Raw genomic sequence first — 19,437 nt, 5'->3', positions numbered from 1 at the left:
GAATTTCAATAAGCGAGGTCAGCCATTAAAATGAGCACTATCTTTATAAAAAAAGAAAGAAAAAAAAAGCAAAACTAACCACAGCCTGATCAGTCTTGTAATACCACTTGGTACCACACGGTGGTGCAGTGAGTCACTCTGGGTCTCTGTGGCTACAATGGCAAACTACTGATGTCACCCATTGCACAACAGCATTACTCCAATCACACATACTGTTGCTTTAAATAATTTGGTTTTACAAATATGTTTAAAATGGCAAAATATTGGGTGAAATTTGCCCATTTTGTGCTGCTCTATAAGTTTGAAAACACTTTTGCTTTGTGCCTCTCTCACCGTTTCCAACCTTTTGTTTGTATGGGGTCGCCTCCCAGTTTGCCTCTCAGAAAAAGCACTGGACCCCTTTCTTTACTCTGATTTCTCTAAAGGGTCACAGTAAAGTGAAACACTTTTCAGCCACGTGCGCTCTCGCAACATATAAAAGCAGGAACCTTGAAAAATAACAGCAGTTTCTCACGTGCAAACACAAAGTTCCTACAACATAATCCGGACTGTGGCTCCTCCTCTGGGTGAAACGTTGCTTCCTGGACTTTCCAGAAAAATCTCTCCCGGTTTGCCGATTCATAATAAACTATGAACAACAACCACCCCCCCCCCCCCCCCCCCCCACCCCCCTTTACAAAATCTGCACAGTCAGGGCTGATGAACCCGTCACGAACACGTTGCAGTAACGTCAGCATGCGCAGTCTCCCAGATCTTCAGTGTTCCATCACAGACCAGAGAACATCCACAGATGCCGTAGTGGGTAAAGGTTCTCTCCATGTCCTCTGGAGGTCCTCGTCAGTGCGTGGCCGTATGCGTGTCTGTTTAGGTTAATGTTTTTGTTAGTTCCTGGTCGGTCCTGCCGGTCCCTCAGGTCAGCTGGGAGCCGGTCTGGACGCCCGATTGTCCGTTGGTGCCGCCGGCGGTCAGAGGACTGCTGTCGGTCATGTCCACTGCTGCGTCTGGAACACGATGGAGGAGATGAGAGGAGGAGACGGAGCAGCTCACTGACAACAAAACTGCTTTTCTTCAGCGGTTGTGTCTGTTTGAACTGTGGTTTTAGTTTACGCTCTTGTTTCAAAGTCAAACTGATGCACTGTATTTTTACTTTTTTCAGTCTTCCTATTTTATCTGTCCAAAATGTCGAATTATCCAATTTATTTACTTTTTTTCAGATATACTTTATGCATGCTCTATCTATTTTCCACATCTATATGATTTCATGCAGTAATTCATTCTTATCAACTTACTCTTACAATTGGACTCTTACAATCCTTTTAGCACATTTTCTTTTTTGTCCACATTTTTACATGCAATTGTGCAAAAACAGATTTGAGTAATGTGGACTATTGTGTTGCTCTCTGGCGCCCCCTGCTGTCCAGGCTGGGTTAGTACATGTGATTCTTCAGGCGCTTCTTTCTCACCCTTGACCAGGTGCAGCTCTGTGGTTTCCTCAGGGTCGCTGCGGGCCTTCAGGTTTCTTTCTGCAGACAGAGGAGAGAATTACTCATCTGAAGCCGTAAATCTGAAGCGGCTAAATATCTGCAGGCGCGGCACCAGACTTAAGGAGTAACTGGAGATACTGGTTTGGGTGCGTGTGTGTGTGAATCTAAATGAAAAGTCCAGCTTGCATTGGCTTGCATTAAATAGGATACCCAGAACAGTCACTGTGAGATTCAGACGCTTTTACTGGAATTTTATTTCACATGGACAACCGTTTAAAATCAGAGTGTGAATGTTTGTTTCGTCGTGTTTTGAAACGGCTTGTTTCTCTCCACATCAGGATTTCTAACAAAAAAAAAAAAGGTATGTGCAGTTTAGCTTAGAATTAAAACTCTCAGTTATAGCAGCACCTTGTATTGTCATAATGAAACCGTTCAAGTGATTCACATTAAATAGAAGAAAAGTTTAAACCAAGTAAAAAAAGCCCTGGTTATAGAGTTGATCCTCTTATTGAAATACATTCATGAAATATTATTTGTAATGTTGCTTTTTATAACTCCAGGTGGTGCCATTACTGCATATTTGGAGGTTATTACAGAAGGCAACTCCTCTTCAGCTCAACTTAAAGTGAAAATGTGACTTTCTAAGCTCATACAAAAAGCAGCTTTCCGTTGCTTTTGTCTTTCTTTGTCCCTTTCTGAACGTATGTTTGAGCCTTAAAGAACCTGAATGCCATCGAGTTGATGCTGGCTTCTCTGCCAGGTGCTTCTCTAATCATAAGGTTTGGGTATCTCCATCCAGGGATGTTGTCCGATGAGACAGTGAGACCTCTTCAACACCGACGGCGGTCGCCAGACGTTGGAGGAAACACGAACGTCACCCGTGACGTTTCGCTGGCGCGTGAATGTGTTTCATCCTCTGCGCGCTCAGGCGATCTTCTGTTTGTCAGAGTTTCTCTTCGCGAGTCCCTCTTTACCTTTCAGCTTCACGTAGGCCAGCGATCCCGCCAGAGCCACAACCATCAGCGCGATCACCAGGCCGAGGATCCACCAGTGGGACGGACCTCCTGTGGATTTACCCCGCTGGCCTGCACCGGGGTAAAACACAGTCACATCAACAGGGTTACATGTTTAAAAACAATAGCAGCAGATTTAAATCTATCTTTTAAGACATGTTGTTTCATTAGTGAAGAACTTCATTTAGATATGCATAATTTTCGCGAGAGCTTGTTTCTTTCTTCAGTCTCAGACACGATGATACAATAATGAGTCGACCAGCAGGAGATGAACGTGCAAAAACAATGAGAGGAAATGTGACCGACTCCAGACAAGACCGTCTACGGTAATAAAGTGCATTATTGCTTACATGTTGGTCTTATTGCACATCAGCTTGTTTCAAAGTATTTTGGAGGCGCAACTTGTGAACGTCAATGTTCACACTTTTCAAGAATTTGTTTTGCATTAAGCAACATCTTATGTCCCATGGAGTCATTTTTGTACAATTTTGTACAACTCCTGAACTATTTATGGACATTTATATCAGCGATAGAGTTACTGTCTGTCCCGTTGTTTTATGCCCTGGTCAGTCCAGGTCAAAAAAACAAACATTAAGTAACGACAGAAACGGAAAGGAAAAAAATGGACTGAATCCATCGGAGCTCTGGACGTGGTTGTATCTTGAAACCTCACTGCACAAAGTAATAGATTTACCTTTTCCATAGAGATTTAAATGCACTGAACCGGGTCACTTTGCATGTATTTCCTCTTTACATGCAAAAACCTCCTCTGGAATTTAACGATCGTAACGTCGGGATATTTAAAATCTCAAATAAATGTCGTTTACCTAAAAGAAATATGTCTTTTTTTTCTGTCTGGGCTAAACCGTCTTAGGTTGCGGCTGTGTCGCGTGACCCTGCGGTGCTCGGGGCCTCACCGGCGGGTCCGTCGATGGTGACGGCGTTGCGTTCGGTGTGCGTGCTGTGCGCCATGGAGAACACGCAGGTGTAGCTCCCCGTGTGCTCCGAGTGCCGGGGGTCCATGAGGCGCAGGGAGCCGTCCCCGAACGGGACCCTGAAGCCGTCCAGCTCCACGTGGGCGTCCCACGGCGGCGTGGAGACGCTGTTGCCCGAGCGGCTGTCGTAGGAGAGGATGTGGGAGGAGTCCTCGCCGTTGGAGAAGCTCCAGCGGAGCGACGGGCTGCTCAGGTAGGTGGGGGCGCTGCAGGGGATGTTCAGGTCTCGGCCCTGAGTTCCTTTGATTTCTGCCAGAGGGCAAATGGAGGCATAAGGATGTGTTCAGAAACCCACTTTGCCGTGAAATTCCATTTTTCTGGGTTTGTTTTCTGTGCTCATTAGAACTTAAAGCATCATATGGAGTTTTCTTTTTCTTTCAAAGGAAATTTTGAAGACGGAGGGGGAAATCATGTGATTTTTCTCCTACGATTATAGGAGTGAAAAAAATGTTTTTCATAAATACAATAAAGATTTGATTGATTAGAAACTGTGTTTTAGTCTCTGTTTATCTAAAAGTCATTATATCTGAATCAAAGATACTGTAAAATACATTTCTGTAGTGTAAACTATTCATTCCATTTGTAAAATGAAAAAATAATTGTCACTGAATGCTCAATAAGCCTGGTATTAGCATACAATACAGATTAATTGTTGCATTTCCACAAATAAAATACATAATTTACACTTTAGAAACTGTTTTTAATGGATCTTTGATTGAAATTGAACCATTTTTAGGAAAGAGTAGATGGATTAGTAATTCAACTACTCAGTTTAATAGAGTTTACACATGAGAAAAGTACAATTTAAAATTTTACATTTTAGAAACTGCAGTTTTAAAGGATCTTTTGAGTCTCTGTGATTAATATAGAAAAGATTTAGCAGTTTGTTAAACTTTATTTATAATAATTCATCCAATTTCCAAAAGGACTTTCGATGTAAAAGTGGCTTTTCTGTATTTCCAAGTGTTTAACTTATAAAGTGGATTATCGATCCTGAATTGACGGGTCTCAATGAAGTTTTCTTCTGGCTTCGTTTGGGTTTCGTTTTAGATTTGACATTTTTCCTGCTGCATCCAGAACTGCAGCCGCTTTTTGACTCCCAGATGCTTCTCATGTTTCTCAGTGTGCCGGTACCTCTCTCCCTGAGCGACGCCGTCCACGCCTGACTCCCGTACGACGTGGTGACCTTGCAGATGTAGATGAGGTCGGGCCGCCCCTCCAGCGTCTTGAGGCGGCTGTCCACCGTGTACAGGCCCATCTTGTCGGCCAGCATGCGCGTGACGGGCCGGAGGCTCTCGAACGTGGGCGGCTCGGTGGTCCAGGTCACCCGGGGGGCCGGGAAGACGTCCCGGACGATGCACTTCATCTCCTCGTATCCACTCAGCCTGGAGAGCTCCAGAAACAGGCCCCGGATAGGTGCTGTACACACACACACACACACACACACACACACACACACACACACACACGCTCATGACAGGCTGTAAATGTCAGTGACTGATATAGCCTGGCATTCTTTCATATCATTCTTATGCAGATAGCAGGAGAGCTCTGCTGTTCTGTTTTTAATTTAAAGCTCTCTCTGCCAGTGCCATTGTAGTTTTTCTACCGATACGAGAAAAGCAAACACTTAAAAAGAATGACAAGTTGGTTTTTTTTAAATTTTTTTTAACATTAGCTGGTTCCAACTATACTGAACACAAGAATGGCTGAGAAAAGAGGAGCTGCCCAATAATTGTCTGGTGCCGTTTCCTGTCAAAAACCAATGTATGAATGACTTTATTGTCGTCACACAAGGTGCCTGACTAAAAAGTGAGACAGCTCCCAACTGTTTAAGATATACTGTACATGAGCGAACAAGAGTTATTGAACCATATGAAATGTGTTTAAGTGAAAAGAGGAGAAGTGCAATGGTGGATCAAATATCAATAAAAGCTCCACTTGGAGGTGGAACTGCTCCTCTTTGGGTTAATTATTGACTCTGAAGGTTTGCCGTGGGTCCTGCATCAATATGTTATCAGTAGATCCTGATGACCCTGATGACATGGACACCCTCATTTCTTCACTCAACCAACTCTGCTGCTCTGTATTTTCCGACAGTTTTCTATCAGAACCAGAGTTAACATCTGCAGCGCTTGACGGTTGGTTCGGACCGCATGCCTTCGCTCCTTCACTCCCCGATTTCCCCTCAGCCACCCATCACCCTGCCGCCGGTTCACATCTTTTCACAATTGTCCATTTTTTTTTCTCTGCCGGCTGCTGGTTGATTGATCCCCCGACGGCAGGAGTCATAATAAAATCAATGAATAGAAGCCCACCTTCCACCTTGACGATGACCTTGGCGCTGTGTTCGCCCGTTGACGTTTGCACCCGGCACCTGTATGTGCCTCGGTCCTTCAGGCCGCTCCTCCTCAGGATGAGGGTGGCGTTGCCGCGGGAGATGAGGTGCGGGAAGACGGAGGCGCGTCCGGCAAGCTGCTCGAGCTTGAAGTGCTCCTCGCTGTCGCCGTCCTCTTCGTCCTCGTCCTCGTCCCCATCGTCGGAGCGTCGCTCGAACTTATAGATCACGGCGTCCTGCTTGAGCCACTCGACGGTCTTCTGGCTGCCGGGCTGGAAGCTGCAGGGCAGCACGCACTCGTCCGACACTACGCAGGTCACCGTGACGTCTGGAAGGCAAAGAGTCGGGCAGGAAGATGGGATGAGCAGCTGGTAAAGTAGCATATTTCTTCTTTTTTTTTGTACGACTTAACTTTTTTAAACATTTCCTACTGGATCAGTGGGTTTCTTAACAACCCACACCTTCATTTAAGGGACCAGACTAATTTCTTTTCTTTCTTTCTTTTTTTTTAATACTTTATCTTTAAAGTCACCACGTGTTTGTACAGTTACATGTTCACATGAAGAAGAACGAGAGAAAACAAATTTGAATGACAACATAGACAACATAACAGTCAAACTACAGCAAACAAGGGATTATCACACCCGCAACAATATTATGATTAAATTAATTGTAGTAGGTTGACCACTTGGCCTATGTTATCTCATATAGTTTGAAATTACGCCTAATTTTATATGTTAAATTTTTCTGGTGGGGGGCGGGATTTTCTGAAGCCAGTTTCTGGTGATTTGTTTTAGAGCACTTCTACGCAGCACTCTGAGCGAATAGTCCAAATTTTCCTCATGGGATGTGTCTATGGGCCTTCCCAGTAGCATATAGTCTATATTTACTAAGATTACCAGACTCCTTTCACCACTGACGTTTTGGAATCTCCAACTTTTCAGATTATTCATCTGCATCTCCTCAGACTTACACAAAACTGGACACGTATTGTGGGGAAGTACAAGTGACGACAAGCATTTTACGATCTAGTTTCTACACAAGAATCGGTGTTGATAAATGAATAGCTGCCTTATGATGACACGATGTGAGCAATAACCGGTCCAGGCTCGTCAGTGCTGAATCACGCAGGTTTACTCATTTTTCACTGTTGAATTTCCTGGTACAAATAGGTTGGAGCCACTGAAGTGGTTGGGTTAAATAGTACCAGGAAGCCCAACGGTATCAGACAGGGGAAAACAGTGGGACATTCCTCGAGTTGAAAGTACTTTATGTGAACACGTCTAGCAGAATATTCTGATCCAGTAGGGTCCGATCGGAGAGACTGAAGCGAGGCCTGATCATTGGATTGAGCCACTGGCAGAAGAAATTGTTAGCGCTGAAAACCTGTAATGTGATCTCTTTAGTCTCGGTGGCACATTCTGAGTTGAGAAACTGTTTCGAGGCTATAAAGCTACACTGAGCTGATTTGGTCATAATCTGCATGTTCCAAGCTTTTCAAGAGATACGAAGAGGAGAATGGATGCTGTTGTTTCTGTTGTCAGGTAGCAGAGTAACGTAGCAGAACTCCGTGGAATGTCCACATCAGCTCCCACGGTCACTTTACAAGTTTAACACTTGATATGGAATATTTTACTTCTAACATATTTTGCCTTCAACATCATATTTAGACGTCAAACTTTTGTAAAATCTCATTTATTTGATATTTGGAGGAGGTTGAGAGGAGTCATAAACGCTGATCTTAAAAACAACAGATATTGTTGTGGTTGTTGTCCATATAAACTGAAGACTGAGACAACGGCAGAGGTTGGAGTTGTGTTCAGAGCGACGGCCTTGCTCTCAGTCAATTGACTTGAATTTGTATCCTTTGCGATTCTAAATAAAACCTCCTTTGTACGTCAGAACCTTGACTGCTTCTTCAGCTCCGTCTCGTGAAATTCCACAATAACCGATACAGTTTAATTTATTTAAAACAATCTACAATGGTACACAGAAGTGCTTTTGGTTATTTACAGTCATAAATCAACAAACTCAGAGTTTTAAAGGTTTTCATCTGGACCAGGAAGGATTATTTTACTGATTAACTTGGCCCTTTTACTTTTTTCTATTTACACACAGTCAAGTGGCACTGAAAGAACGGTTTCAGGTGTAGTTACTGGTAAATAAATGTCCTGTTTTGTGAATCAATAATCCCCAGGAACTTTCCCAGTGGAAGTTTTTCAGTTCAGGATTTCTGCAGCCACCTGCCTGCATGTTTTCACAAACTCAACCTCATGGTATGTTCCTGTTTTGTTTTGTTTTAGTTTGTTTTTTAGCAAAGAGGAAGTTGGCTTTCCCTGGAGCATTTTACTATAATTGGCTTTTTACACCAAGGTCCCCATATTGTGTTGTGTCTGCTAAAACAAACAAGCAGATGTGGATCTGTACTGGACATGAAAAATGGCTGTTTAAATGAAGAAATATTTACACAGTAACATAAAAAAGTCTAACTTCTAACCCATGAAGATGTTGCACACAGGCCACATGTTTTACACCCCTGATGTATTAAAAAAACAACAATAAATGGTATGTAAATGACCCATATTTAAAATACAGGATGTATCGTCTCCAGTAAAAACAGTGTGCAGCTTGTATAAAGACGGCCCTCAGCGTCTCCGTCTTTCCTCCTCTGCTGTTTAAACCAGGGCTCATCTTCCATAAAACACATGACTCAGCTGAGGTCTTTCACATGTGTTCACCCCAAACTCTATCCAAAGCGAGTCAGGGAGGCTTTATGGTCCTCTGCAGGTCTGAAACCAATTACAGCTCTCCTATTCAGCAGTCCGCAGCAGAAACGGCCCTTTTCTACTTTTCCACTGCCTCGTGACGATCGTAATGGAAAAAGGCTCAGAGATGACCCTGCCGCTGACAGAACATTTGGGCCTTAATCATGAAAAGTGCAGGAACTACAGCTAAAACTATGTATTTACCGATTCTTTAAATATCTTGCAGCATACTTTGGTTTTCTATGCACAGGGGCTACGCTCTATCATCCTGCTGAGTCAGCGATGAGCCTGGCGCTCAAGGGAAGTTGATGTTAGTGCATCTCAGCCGTCAGGAAACAAAGCATGCATAATGTATTTTTCAGACTATAAATCAACCTTTTTTTTTTTCCTTTTAGTTATTCGCCTGCTTATGCTTAGAAGTCAACAACACCAGCACCACAGACAAACCTCTATTACTACTATGTTTGCTAAATGTCTTTCTCAAAAAATATCAAGAGCAGAATTTAAAGCAAAAACTATCAAATGTGTGTCAGAAAACAGGTTTTCACAGACGATTCTGGAACAGCAGCTCTTGGACCAGGATTATCAATGGTGTAGTGGCATCAGGACCTGAAAAATAAATGCGACTTATAGATGTTTTTTTGTTTTTTTCCCCTCCCCGTGATGCATTTGTTGACGTATGTGAAAGTGGTAAATCAAGCACACTCGCGAACTCGACAACAAGCCGTCAGCGATCAGGAAACATGCCTCGGGACGCCAGCCCGATCAGAAATGTTTGGATTTCACACGCCTCCACAGTCACAGGGAGATCTTTCAACACGTCGGATCAGGACGACCGTTAGAGGACACCTCAGTCTGAACTGGAATCGGACCTCGCTGCCAAAGTGTGTGTGTGTGTGTGTGTGTGTGTGTGTGTGTGTGTGTGTGTGTGTGTGTGTGTGTGTGTGTGTGTGTGTGTGTGTGTGTGTGTGTGTGTGGGTGTGTGTGTGTGTGTGTGTGTGTGTGTGTGTGTGTGTGTGTGTGTGTGTGTGTGTGTGTTATTCAGGCGTTAGTTCGCAGACCTGTGTGACAGTTACTGGTTTGGCCGGTGGAGAAAGACTGCGGAGATTAATAGAGACTCTTTGTGCTCCTTTCATTCAGTCCCCTCTCCCTCCCAGCTGACGGTGTGTTGACGGGTTAAGTCGCCTCACACACACTCGCTCTCATGCTCGTTTTTTTCTTGTAAACGGCAGCTCTGACAGGATCCTGACTCACAGCCTGCCGGCCCGAGCCGCCGGTATCGGTCTTTCCCCGCCTCGCACGTGTGTGACGTTTCACGCGGACTGAGCCGACGCAGAGCCATCGTCTTTGATGTGTCCGACAAAGTGTGCAGCCCCGACCTCACGCACGACTTTATCTGATCGCACCGACACCCGGCGCGGCTCGGTCAGGCAGCGTAACAGATGAGGAAGCAGATAGATTAAAAAAAATTATTTGTGAGATGTGTCATAAATGGAATGAGTCAAGGCCGGGGTGGAAAAAAACAAACAACTGGACTTAATTACCCAGAATCCTTTTGGACACAGTGGTAGCTGTAAATGAAAATAAATGTGATTAGAATTAATCACATGTAAGATGATTGTTTTTGTACTTGAACTACTCAAGTTTAAGACTTGTAGCCTCTACAAGCCCAATCATATGTGGCCTATGTGACTGTCACACGTTAACGCGTATCCGTAATCTAATGCTGCGCAAACGTTGAAATGTTTAAAAGTTATTATTGCATGATTTTCTGAAAATAATCAGGATCAATTGCAGTGTGACTCAGACGTTTCAGTCGATTAAAAACTAGTGTATTGTGTGTTTTTCTCACAAAGAAGATAAGGAGGAAATAAAAGAGTAAAAAATAAACAGTATACCAATAAACAGTAGCGTTCAGTTAAAACAGTAGCAGTTGTATAGATTTTTTCTTACAGCATAAGGTTGAAAGATCAGGGAGGAGTCTTTGTTTTTCTCTTCAAGTTTGACGTTGATTTTAGCTTCAGGGCGAACTCAGTCATTAGAAATCAAAACACAGGACTCGGTTTATGACTTAAGTAGCTCAGCGGTGAGCTGTCGAGACTCTAGAGATGAATGAACTGTACAACACTGATCTCACACTTGATAAAGACGTGATAATATCAAACACTTGGCCCAGTTGGTGAAGTGTGACAGATAGGGGAGCGGATTAACGGCAACAACACCATAAACACGTGTGATGGATTAACTCAACCTTGAACTGGTTTCTCCAAAACGTAGCCAGTGGCTAAACCTCAAGGTTGGATTTTGTAGAAGAAGCTGTTTGTTTGATTTATCCTGCCTGGAAGTGCGCCTCAGCTCTTGTCTACTGCAGGGAAGTCAATGTGTTTGCATCAGAACCCCCCCAAAAGAAAAACCTGATGATTTTCTTTGCAGTGAAAGATAAGAAACACTTAATTCTCCAGATTTTCAGCTCGTATTGGATCAAAACGAGCAACTTGTGAAATAGATTTTTGTATGTTTCTATTGTCCAGAGTTTGAATATTATACCGTTAAGAGTTCACATCATTTCGAGAGATGGAAGGAGCAGAAAAGAGAGCATGACAAAAGTAAAAGTGCCAGTTTGGGAGAGCCATTGAAGGGCTGCAATAGCAGAGAGTTGGAAGGAACCAACACAAACTAAAGTCTTGATGAAATGTTTACTTTTGGTAAGTGTTTTAACGCCACTGGCTGAAGTGAGAGACCATGTGAATGTTACCTTCTCGCTGCATTTCCTAGTTAACGGTAGAGGAAATATCAAGAGGCCACAATGATGCACTGAGCTGCAGTTTTCAGACGGAATGCAAGAACCTGTGTCGCGACTGTAAGATTGCTTTAGATCAGAACCTCCATTTCATCGTTTTGTCTTGGTGGCATCGTTCTGAGGGTTCTTGTGCACGAGCGAGTGAGATAAGACCCGGTTTACACAACGTTTCAAGTGAGAATGCATCGTTTTTCTTTCAGAAAAGTTTTGTGTGTACATGGCGATGTCCATTTACTCATGGATGGCTCAAAATGCTGAACATGAGGTCGTTCTCCTGTAAGGGCCTCGAGTGGGTGCTGTTTGTTTCCGTAATGAAACCCCACACACACATGTCCACAGTGAACAAACCTTTCCAAAAACCCTTTTCGAAAAGTTGTGTTTTCAGTGGCTTCAAGCACCGTACACCGTAAAACGCAATGAAGGTTTTCCATATTCAACTTGAAAACTTTGGCGCGTACGGAGCCTCAGATGAGGAGAAGAGTGTGTGATCAGAGTAACTTGAACCCTGTCGTGTGTGCATTAAAGAGTGAACACGTGGCAGCTGTAGCACAGTGAACAGTCACAGACTAAATTGTGCTGCAGAGGCTTTCAAGCAGCAGTTCGACTAACTGTCCAGGTCGTCACTTTCCCCCGATGGTCCAGTCAGAACGCTAATAAAAGTAGAAAAACTGGCGTCAGGCCTTGAGGAGACGGCAAGAGTTTCTCCTGCACAGCTCGGGGGTTTCAGGAGCGAAAGCACGCCTGTAGGTCTCCAGCGAGGGTTTGACATCGACAAAACATTATTTTCCCGCTCATTAACTTCAGAAACACAGGGGAGGCCTAATCTTTCAGGGAGCAAAACACAGGACTCACTTTATGATTTGAGGCATCATCCTTTATTCACCGGTAACTGCAGCTCAGCCTGTTATTTACTGCCACTTACACCAAATTACACTGCTGTGGCGAACACACACACACACAACACAGGAGACGAGTCAGAAATGTCTTGAAAATGAAGTGGTGGTCTGGTGGTTGGCTCTCCTCTCTGATCTGTCCTGTGTGGAGGTTACATGTTCTCCCCGTGCATGCATTCCCTCCAGGTACTTCGCCGTCTTCCCATAGTTGAGGAAACATGCTTTTGGGGTTAATTGGTAACCCTGCTTATGAGATTGTAATGTCAAAGACGCATGCTGTCAAATACATTGACAGCATTGCACGATCAACACTTTCAGTCTCGCCAGCTGTCCTTTTCAACCCGTCCGCCGGTCTCAGCGTGACCTTCAAAACCACAAAGAGTCGAGCAGGGGCCTGAATGTCAGCGGTTTATAACGCAGGTTCCACCTGTCACTCCTCTGCCAGGTTCCCATCATTTTGACTCATCATTTATTAATAGTAACTGGTCCGAATGGATCAGCTGTTGCTCTTCAAATTATGTGAGAATCTGAACGATTTCCCCCAGGGGGGTCGCTGGCTGTGGCAGTTTATAGTGCTTATTGCAAAACCAGATGCTTTTATCAGGAATTGGTTTTCATAGAGTTTCCCAGGAACACGTTAGGCTCAATGTCATCTTGTGGTCTCGAGGATGGATGGATGGATGGATGGATGGATGGATGGATGGATGGATTTCCTTGCTTTGCTTCCGAGTTCATGGTGGAGGATATATCAAAAGTGGTACAATATTATACTGACCTGCTTCAAGCTTTCAAACAGAAGACAATAAATCCAGAGGTTCAGCGGTTCACATCTTTCCTCAAGGCATGGAAAGAACAGCTCAGATGTTCAAGTGTTCGCAGGTGTTCCGGAGATATCAAAAGCGAGAAGGAGCCCCTGCTTCCAAGTACGGTGCGCGGCAAGTGAGTTCGCGAGACAGAGAGTCAGAAGAGATCAGCGCAGACTTAAAGTGTGCACAGACCAAAATGACTGCTCTGGAGGTATAAACTGTGATTTGAGTAACAAGCCGCTCGACCGCTAATCACAAGGTCAGGGATTCGAGCAATGTGCTGTTGAAGTGAATGCCAATTCCGTTGGGCTTCAAAGTGAGTCGGAAAACGTAGAGCGAACCGCAAAAAAACCTCCCAGAGAAAGAGTGTTCACAGAATGAGATAAATGTCCTTTATGGGGGTTTCCTGCTCCTGGCATCTGGAGAAAAGCTGTGAGCAGCTCATTGTTTGGAAAGTGAGCATCCGCTTCACACCTGACGACGAGTATCCAAGAAATTAGTAAATAAACACAACCCAGCTGAAATGCAGCCTGTTGCTTTGCAGAAACCCTCCAGTCATTGACCTCGAATGCATTTTGTTTCTTTCTCGTCGAACGTGACCCAGATTTGGCCACATTGACGGGGACTGAAAGGTGAGCTCCCTTTTGTCCCACTGTGGGACCGGCCTTTCACACACTCACCCCTGCACTCGTTTTCCCCACCCCCCGTTTACAGCCCCAGCCATTCATATGTGGGCAAAACTGTTAAAGATATGAGGCGATTAATCACACCTTATCTCAGCTGACAGGAATGATGTGCACCTGTTGCAGAGTCAAGCCCTGCAACGCGTGGTTCAGAAATTCAGGAGAGAAACTTTTCTGTCGCTGTTGTTTTTAGTGAAAAATTTGAGAAATGTACTTTTTTTTGCAGGTTTCAGTTTGAAGTGCTCGTGTACCTCGATAGTCTGGGTAAAGAATTGAAGTCTGAAGACCGTCTCGCTCTGTTTTATACTTTCCAGGTGCAGTTTGATGAGTCCAGATGTATTAAAGAGTGTTTTATTCGTCGCGTTTGAAGAATTCACTTGGATTTTGTTGCATCTGGATTTAGTAGGGGGGGAAAAAAACAAAAACCTTTGGATCTTGTTTTTCGAGAGTCCAGGTGTGACGTGAGGAGACGAGCCGGTTATTGAAGACGGATTGTGTTTTCAGCTTGTGTGTGTTTTGCTGTGAAAGAATAACACCGTTGGGTTTGTGACGTGGGTTTGTGACGTGGGTTTTCAAACGCGAGTTTTGTGTCCATTAGGTGTGTTTACACAGTCTGCTGGGCAAGATATTGCTTCCGTGGCCATTCGAGTGCGATCACCATGGTGCGGTAGAACGGAGCTCTGATCCACTGCGGGCACAAAAATGTGGACTTGGACGTATCGGTGGAGGAGGTTTTTTTTTAGACTTAATAAAGTGATTGAGTTTATTAGAGTGTTACATCGATATTGTTTGCTGAAGAAAGTCATTCAGAGTCGGCAGCGTCTCTGCTGAAGGCTGAGCCGGTTTGCCGCTCCTCTTAAAACGTAGTAAATCACATTGTATATTAATTATATTGGTTAAACTCCTACTCGCATCTTATACAATCTGGGAAACAAACCTGATATTCGTTACTTATGAAGGCACAACTGTACCAAATCAATAATGTGTGTCTTGTTAGCAGATCAGCTTCCACACCTGTTCCCATCATATCAGATAACCAGACTCGGATATCCGTAAACTCGACCTCAACTCTTTAAATCAAACCCGGAAACTTAAAACTATCCCTGAACCAGTGGAACGAGAGCCAGACTTTTGAAGCTGTACCCAAACTCTTCAAGATTAGACGGGATCAATCTGAGCTCGGGCCAAACTCTGATTTAAAGAGTCCGACTCTTTAAACGAGACCCGAACTCCTTAAACTGGAGCCCGACTCCTTCTTCTCTGGACACAGACTTTCTAAAGTCGACTATGAGCACAAAATTTCACAAATGACCGTGATAACCTTTTAAAACCATGCTAGGTTTTGTTCAACAAACTGGGTTTGTGGATCAGATTTTGTGTGTGTGTGTGTGTGTGTCGCCAAAACCTTTCAATCTTTTAATCCCGGTTCAGTTGAGGCAGCTGGACAAAGGGGCGTTTGTGTCTTACCTGGCGTTTTGTCCTGTGCGGCGAAGCTGATCCAGAGCAGGAAACAGAGCCAGGTGTATATCGCTGCCATGATTTCCTTTCAGCTGCAGGCATGTAAATACTGCGGGGATCCGGAGGCCTTCAGTCCATGCTCCGTCCGTCCGTGGCGACTCCAGACGAGTGTTTCCACTCTTTCTTTTTCCCCTTCTTCTGGGAGGACGTCTGTCTGTCCTTGGATCTCTCTGGGTGGTTTGGCATCACACACACACACACACACACACAAGGGGAAGAGAAAAAAAAAAAGCATAATTAGAGACGCACAAACCCCGAGTTGTGGAAGACGGAGAGTGTGAAACGTGACGGAACGTGTGCAGCTTTCTGAGCTCTGAGCCTTTGATGACTGGAGAGGATTTGGTCTCATTCAACCCCCCCCCCCCAAAACTGCCCCCGAAAGCCTTGAACCCTTCTGCACTTCTAGTCTGTCATTCCTTCACCTCATCCTCCACATCGACCCCGCCTTCTCATCTCTTCCAATGGTTATGACAAGAGACGGAAGAGGAGGCCTCTGCAGGGCAAAAGCCAAACCCCACCCTGTCTCCGCTCTCCCAAACAAGCACAGGTGGACTTTGTGCTGCACATCAAAGACCCACAGAGGAGGAAGAAACTTGAGTTTTAATGATGAGGCGGATGATGGAATTCTCCTCGAGTGCAGGGATGTCCTGCGGCAGGTGTCATTGTCCAAGTCTGAGTGTGTTTATGTTGAAGACAATCCGCTCTTTGAGTCTCGTACGCGTCTAAAAGAAACTTTATTTTCTCACATTTCATGCCGGTGCCCATCTCTTGGCTGCAGAACAAGGCTGCGGCTCTTGGATTGCTTCCAGTGATTTGTGTTTGTAATGGAAGAAAAGTGCACCAACAATGGCAGGGAGCACGCCCTTAATGACTTAACAACTTTTTCCTTTTGACCCGCAAAGAAAACGGGTTTGTTCGTTTTGACTGCGAGGAGCGGACAGGTGCCTTTTGTTTTGTGATGAGTTGTTCTTTTGTTGGAGCCTAAAGCAAAACACACACACTTAACGGAAAGGAATTCACATATAGCAGAAAAAAAACCCAATCAATTTCTTTTCATAAATTATATTTGAACCGCAAATAACCCCGACATGTCACAGCCCTGATTTTAACAATACATCTATAATATTCAATTCTGGTTATTTTGCAATTAAAGATACTTGGAAACAACTTCACTGGTTTCACAACCTGCATCCAGTACAGCTGAAATATATATATAGATATATAGATATAGATGCAATATATGCAGTGATAAATTCCAGGAAAGTTTCTGAGATTTATTATCCTCAGTGGGGAAAAGAAGAAAAAAAAAAGGCAATGTGCACACATGTAAATATTTATTTTAGTATCTTCAAAAGACAAAATGCTTTGCTGCCTTGGTCATCACGATCATGGTTTGACAGGCCTGGCGTGCCCTTCACATGTAGTACTATCAGCCAGTGCTTGGAATTTGACGCCAGCCTCAGCATGAGGACTCTTGATTTCAGCTCAAGTTTTCAGGGAGCTATAATCTGGGTGTGTTCTCGTACAGATACGTCAGAAACATGCAGGTCATGACCCCCCATCATCTGCATGTCACCCCACCGCTGCAGTGGGTCATTGCACAAGAGCTTTGACGGGTCAGAGGTTAAATTCTCGATTGGGAAAGACCGCGGGAAAGCCTGTGAGTAAGCTTTAAATGGTTTTGCTCATCTTGCATTTGCAAAAAAGTCCAAACATCAGTTAAAGGAGACCTTCAGTTAAAATAAGCGGACGGCGTTATTCTCCTTTGTTGTATACACACGGATTATTACCACATAATCACACCGCAAATAGTTATTCAAGATCACCTGACAGGTTTTCCTACAAGTTTATCTTTTAAGTTTGCATTTGCATTTATCTTGAGCTGCATGATACATACATGTGTTTCTTTGCAGTTCTCCCCCCTCACTTTTCTATAAACGGACTGGGGCAAAAAATACTGTTACTAATGCTGAAGGCATGGCAGAGATGGATCCCATTACATGGTGGAAGTGTACCTTGTAAAGTGACCAGCAAATAATGCTGACGTTTTAAAATACGATGAGCTATAACCATGAACTATGACAGTTTTAATATTAAGAACAAGAATAAAAGTAGAATTTCCATCTTGTACATAATAAACCCAAGAAAAATCCCACAAGATTCCGATTCCGTATTTTAGCGCCTTACATCTAAACACCAGCTGCCTGACTGTCGATATATTCCTCAAGCTGCAGCATACCAACAAAACAGCAAGGCTGGTGTCAAATTACATAGACGAGACATTAGCATGAGGAATTTGCTAGATGAGTTGGAAAATTACTCAAATGCATATCATGTGCTAATCAATTAAAGCAGTCATGATGGAAACATGCATCAGGACTGAAACAGTCGGAGGGTTTATTTCACTGTATATTTAATAACAGTGGCGTCACATCTAATGGAGAGTAGGGGAAATGTTAGAGATCAGCTTTCATAGACTGCAGTTCGGCTCCACGCCACAGCAAACTACGACCTCCCTCATGATGTCCGAAACTGGACGTATTGCCTTGATAGATGTCCACTTCCAGACACAGATGGATCATGAATAAGGATTCAAAAGTTCAACATGAAATTAAGTAATTTCTTTCTATAATCCTAATTTTAAAAATCAATTTAAAATTTTACAAGGGTCATTCCCTTTAGTTTTATTCCTGTGTGTCATCGTGATGTTATTCATACAAAAACAAATAAAGAGTGAAAGTTTTCAACATTACCTTCGATGTATAATCAAAGACAATACTCACTGGTTAGATGTTCCAGACCATCAGAGAAATGTCATTTCACTATACAGTATCTTCATTTAAAATGTATCGTGTCATATGGCGCCGTGGTCATGATATTCTGCTCTTCTCATGTCTTTTAATGGTAAAAATGCTGTTACTAATGCAGAATGTATGACAGAGATGGATCACGTTAAATCTCTCAAGTGGACCTAATACAGTGAGCAGTGGCAAAATTCAAACAGACAATACAATAAATAACCAATATGAACTTAAAATAAGGTATTTCAATACTCAAACATATAATAAAAATGATTTAAATTACTTACACAGCATATTTCAGACCTCATGTGACCTCAGGTGCATTGATTCATCCTCAAACTGCACCACTGGAAACCACCAGCCATTCAGATCAATGGATTTCCACTAAATACCATCCATAAGTGATAACGTCAGCTTCATAAAGTCCTTAAATGAATATAACCATCAGCAGGGGGGGGGTGAAATCAAGCATCCTATAAGCCTTGAAATTGATGATTTGAGTCTCTGTCACAAGCTTGTGGATTCTCCTTTCGAAGTGTTTAAATAGGGTGAGTTACGGTAAGAAAAAAGAAAAGAAAAGCAAACGCTAAATACTCACAGCAGTTTCTGGGCATCTGCAGGAAAAAAAACCCTCCCTTTATAACCACAAAAAGTCAACTTTTCATAGTCTGATTATTCTCACGTGGAGCGGCCACAGAGCTGAAGTCAGTGCTGGGAAGTGTGCCGGGTTAGAGGCACACACACACACACACACACACACATAGAGACAGAGAGAGAGAGAAAGAGAGAGAGAGAGAGAGAGAGAGAGGGAAAAAAAAGTGGACTTACAGTGACTCAGCTGCAGCTCAGATGAAATCCCACAGAAAGAGGAAGGAGCGAGGAGGCCAAAGAGGAGCTGAGCTCGCTGCCTCCAGAGACCGAGTGTCAGCCTGACTGGATCAACAGGTTATTTAGAGAATAGGCAGCACACTCATGCACACATTTCACCAGGCACCAGGCACACTGCACACACACACACACACACACACACACACGCACACACCCTCTGACTGGGTGGAGTTTGGTGTAATTGGCGACGTCCCACACATATATACATGAAGGACCCTCGGCGGCTCCTCTGCCGTGCCGGGAAATGTCAGAGGGGGTCGTTTTCAAAGTGCAGAGTTGTTTTTGTGAGTGTGTACCGTGTGCTATGCGAAACAGCCGGCAGACACACACACACACTCTCACACTCACACACACATGCAGTCAAACATGACCTCAGTTTATCACGTCACCAGCTCGATAAAATACTTCTGTTTCTGGTTTAAATGAGAAGTTTCTCTCTATCGTTGTCTCTTT

The 19,437-nt window shown here is 43.7% G+C and overlaps 1 protein-coding gene across 2 annotated transcripts; it reads right to left on the bottom strand.

The window, feature by feature from the left end:
- Positions 1-688: 688 nt before the first annotated feature.
- hhla2b.1 (HERV-H LTR-associating 2b, tandem duplicate 1) lies at positions 689-19,040 on the bottom strand. Of its 2 annotated transcripts, none has more exons than XM_080515109.1 (8): positions 18,925-19,040; positions 15,245-15,465; positions 5,811-6,158; positions 4,627-4,911; positions 3,415-3,741; positions 2,459-2,569; positions 1,464-1,523; positions 689-1,001 (listed from the first exon to the last, which is right to left on the bottom strand). In XM_080515109.1, the coding sequence occupies exons 2-8, from the start codon at positions 15,312-15,314 to the stop codon at positions 910-912; spliced, it is 1,293 nt and encodes a 430-aa protein (XP_080371235.1). In that variant the 5' UTR covers positions 15,315-15,465; positions 18,925-19,040; the 3' UTR covers positions 689-909. The 2 variants fall into 2 exon arrangements, with proteins under 2 accessions (XP_080371235.1, XP_080371236.1); XM_080515110.1 differs by lacking the exon at positions 18,925-19,040 and adding an exon at positions 18,695-18,769.
- Positions 19,041-19,437: the final 397 nt, after the last annotated feature.

This window comes from Blennius ocellaris, assembly GCF_963422515.1.
Source record: "Blennius ocellaris genome assembly, chromosome: 19".
NCBI classification, from domain to species: Eukaryota; Metazoa; Chordata; class Actinopteri; order Blenniiformes; family Blenniidae; genus Blennius; species Blennius ocellaris.
The sequence above is the reverse complement of the archived record's forward strand: the minus strand, read 5'-3'. Positions and strand labels throughout refer to the sequence as shown.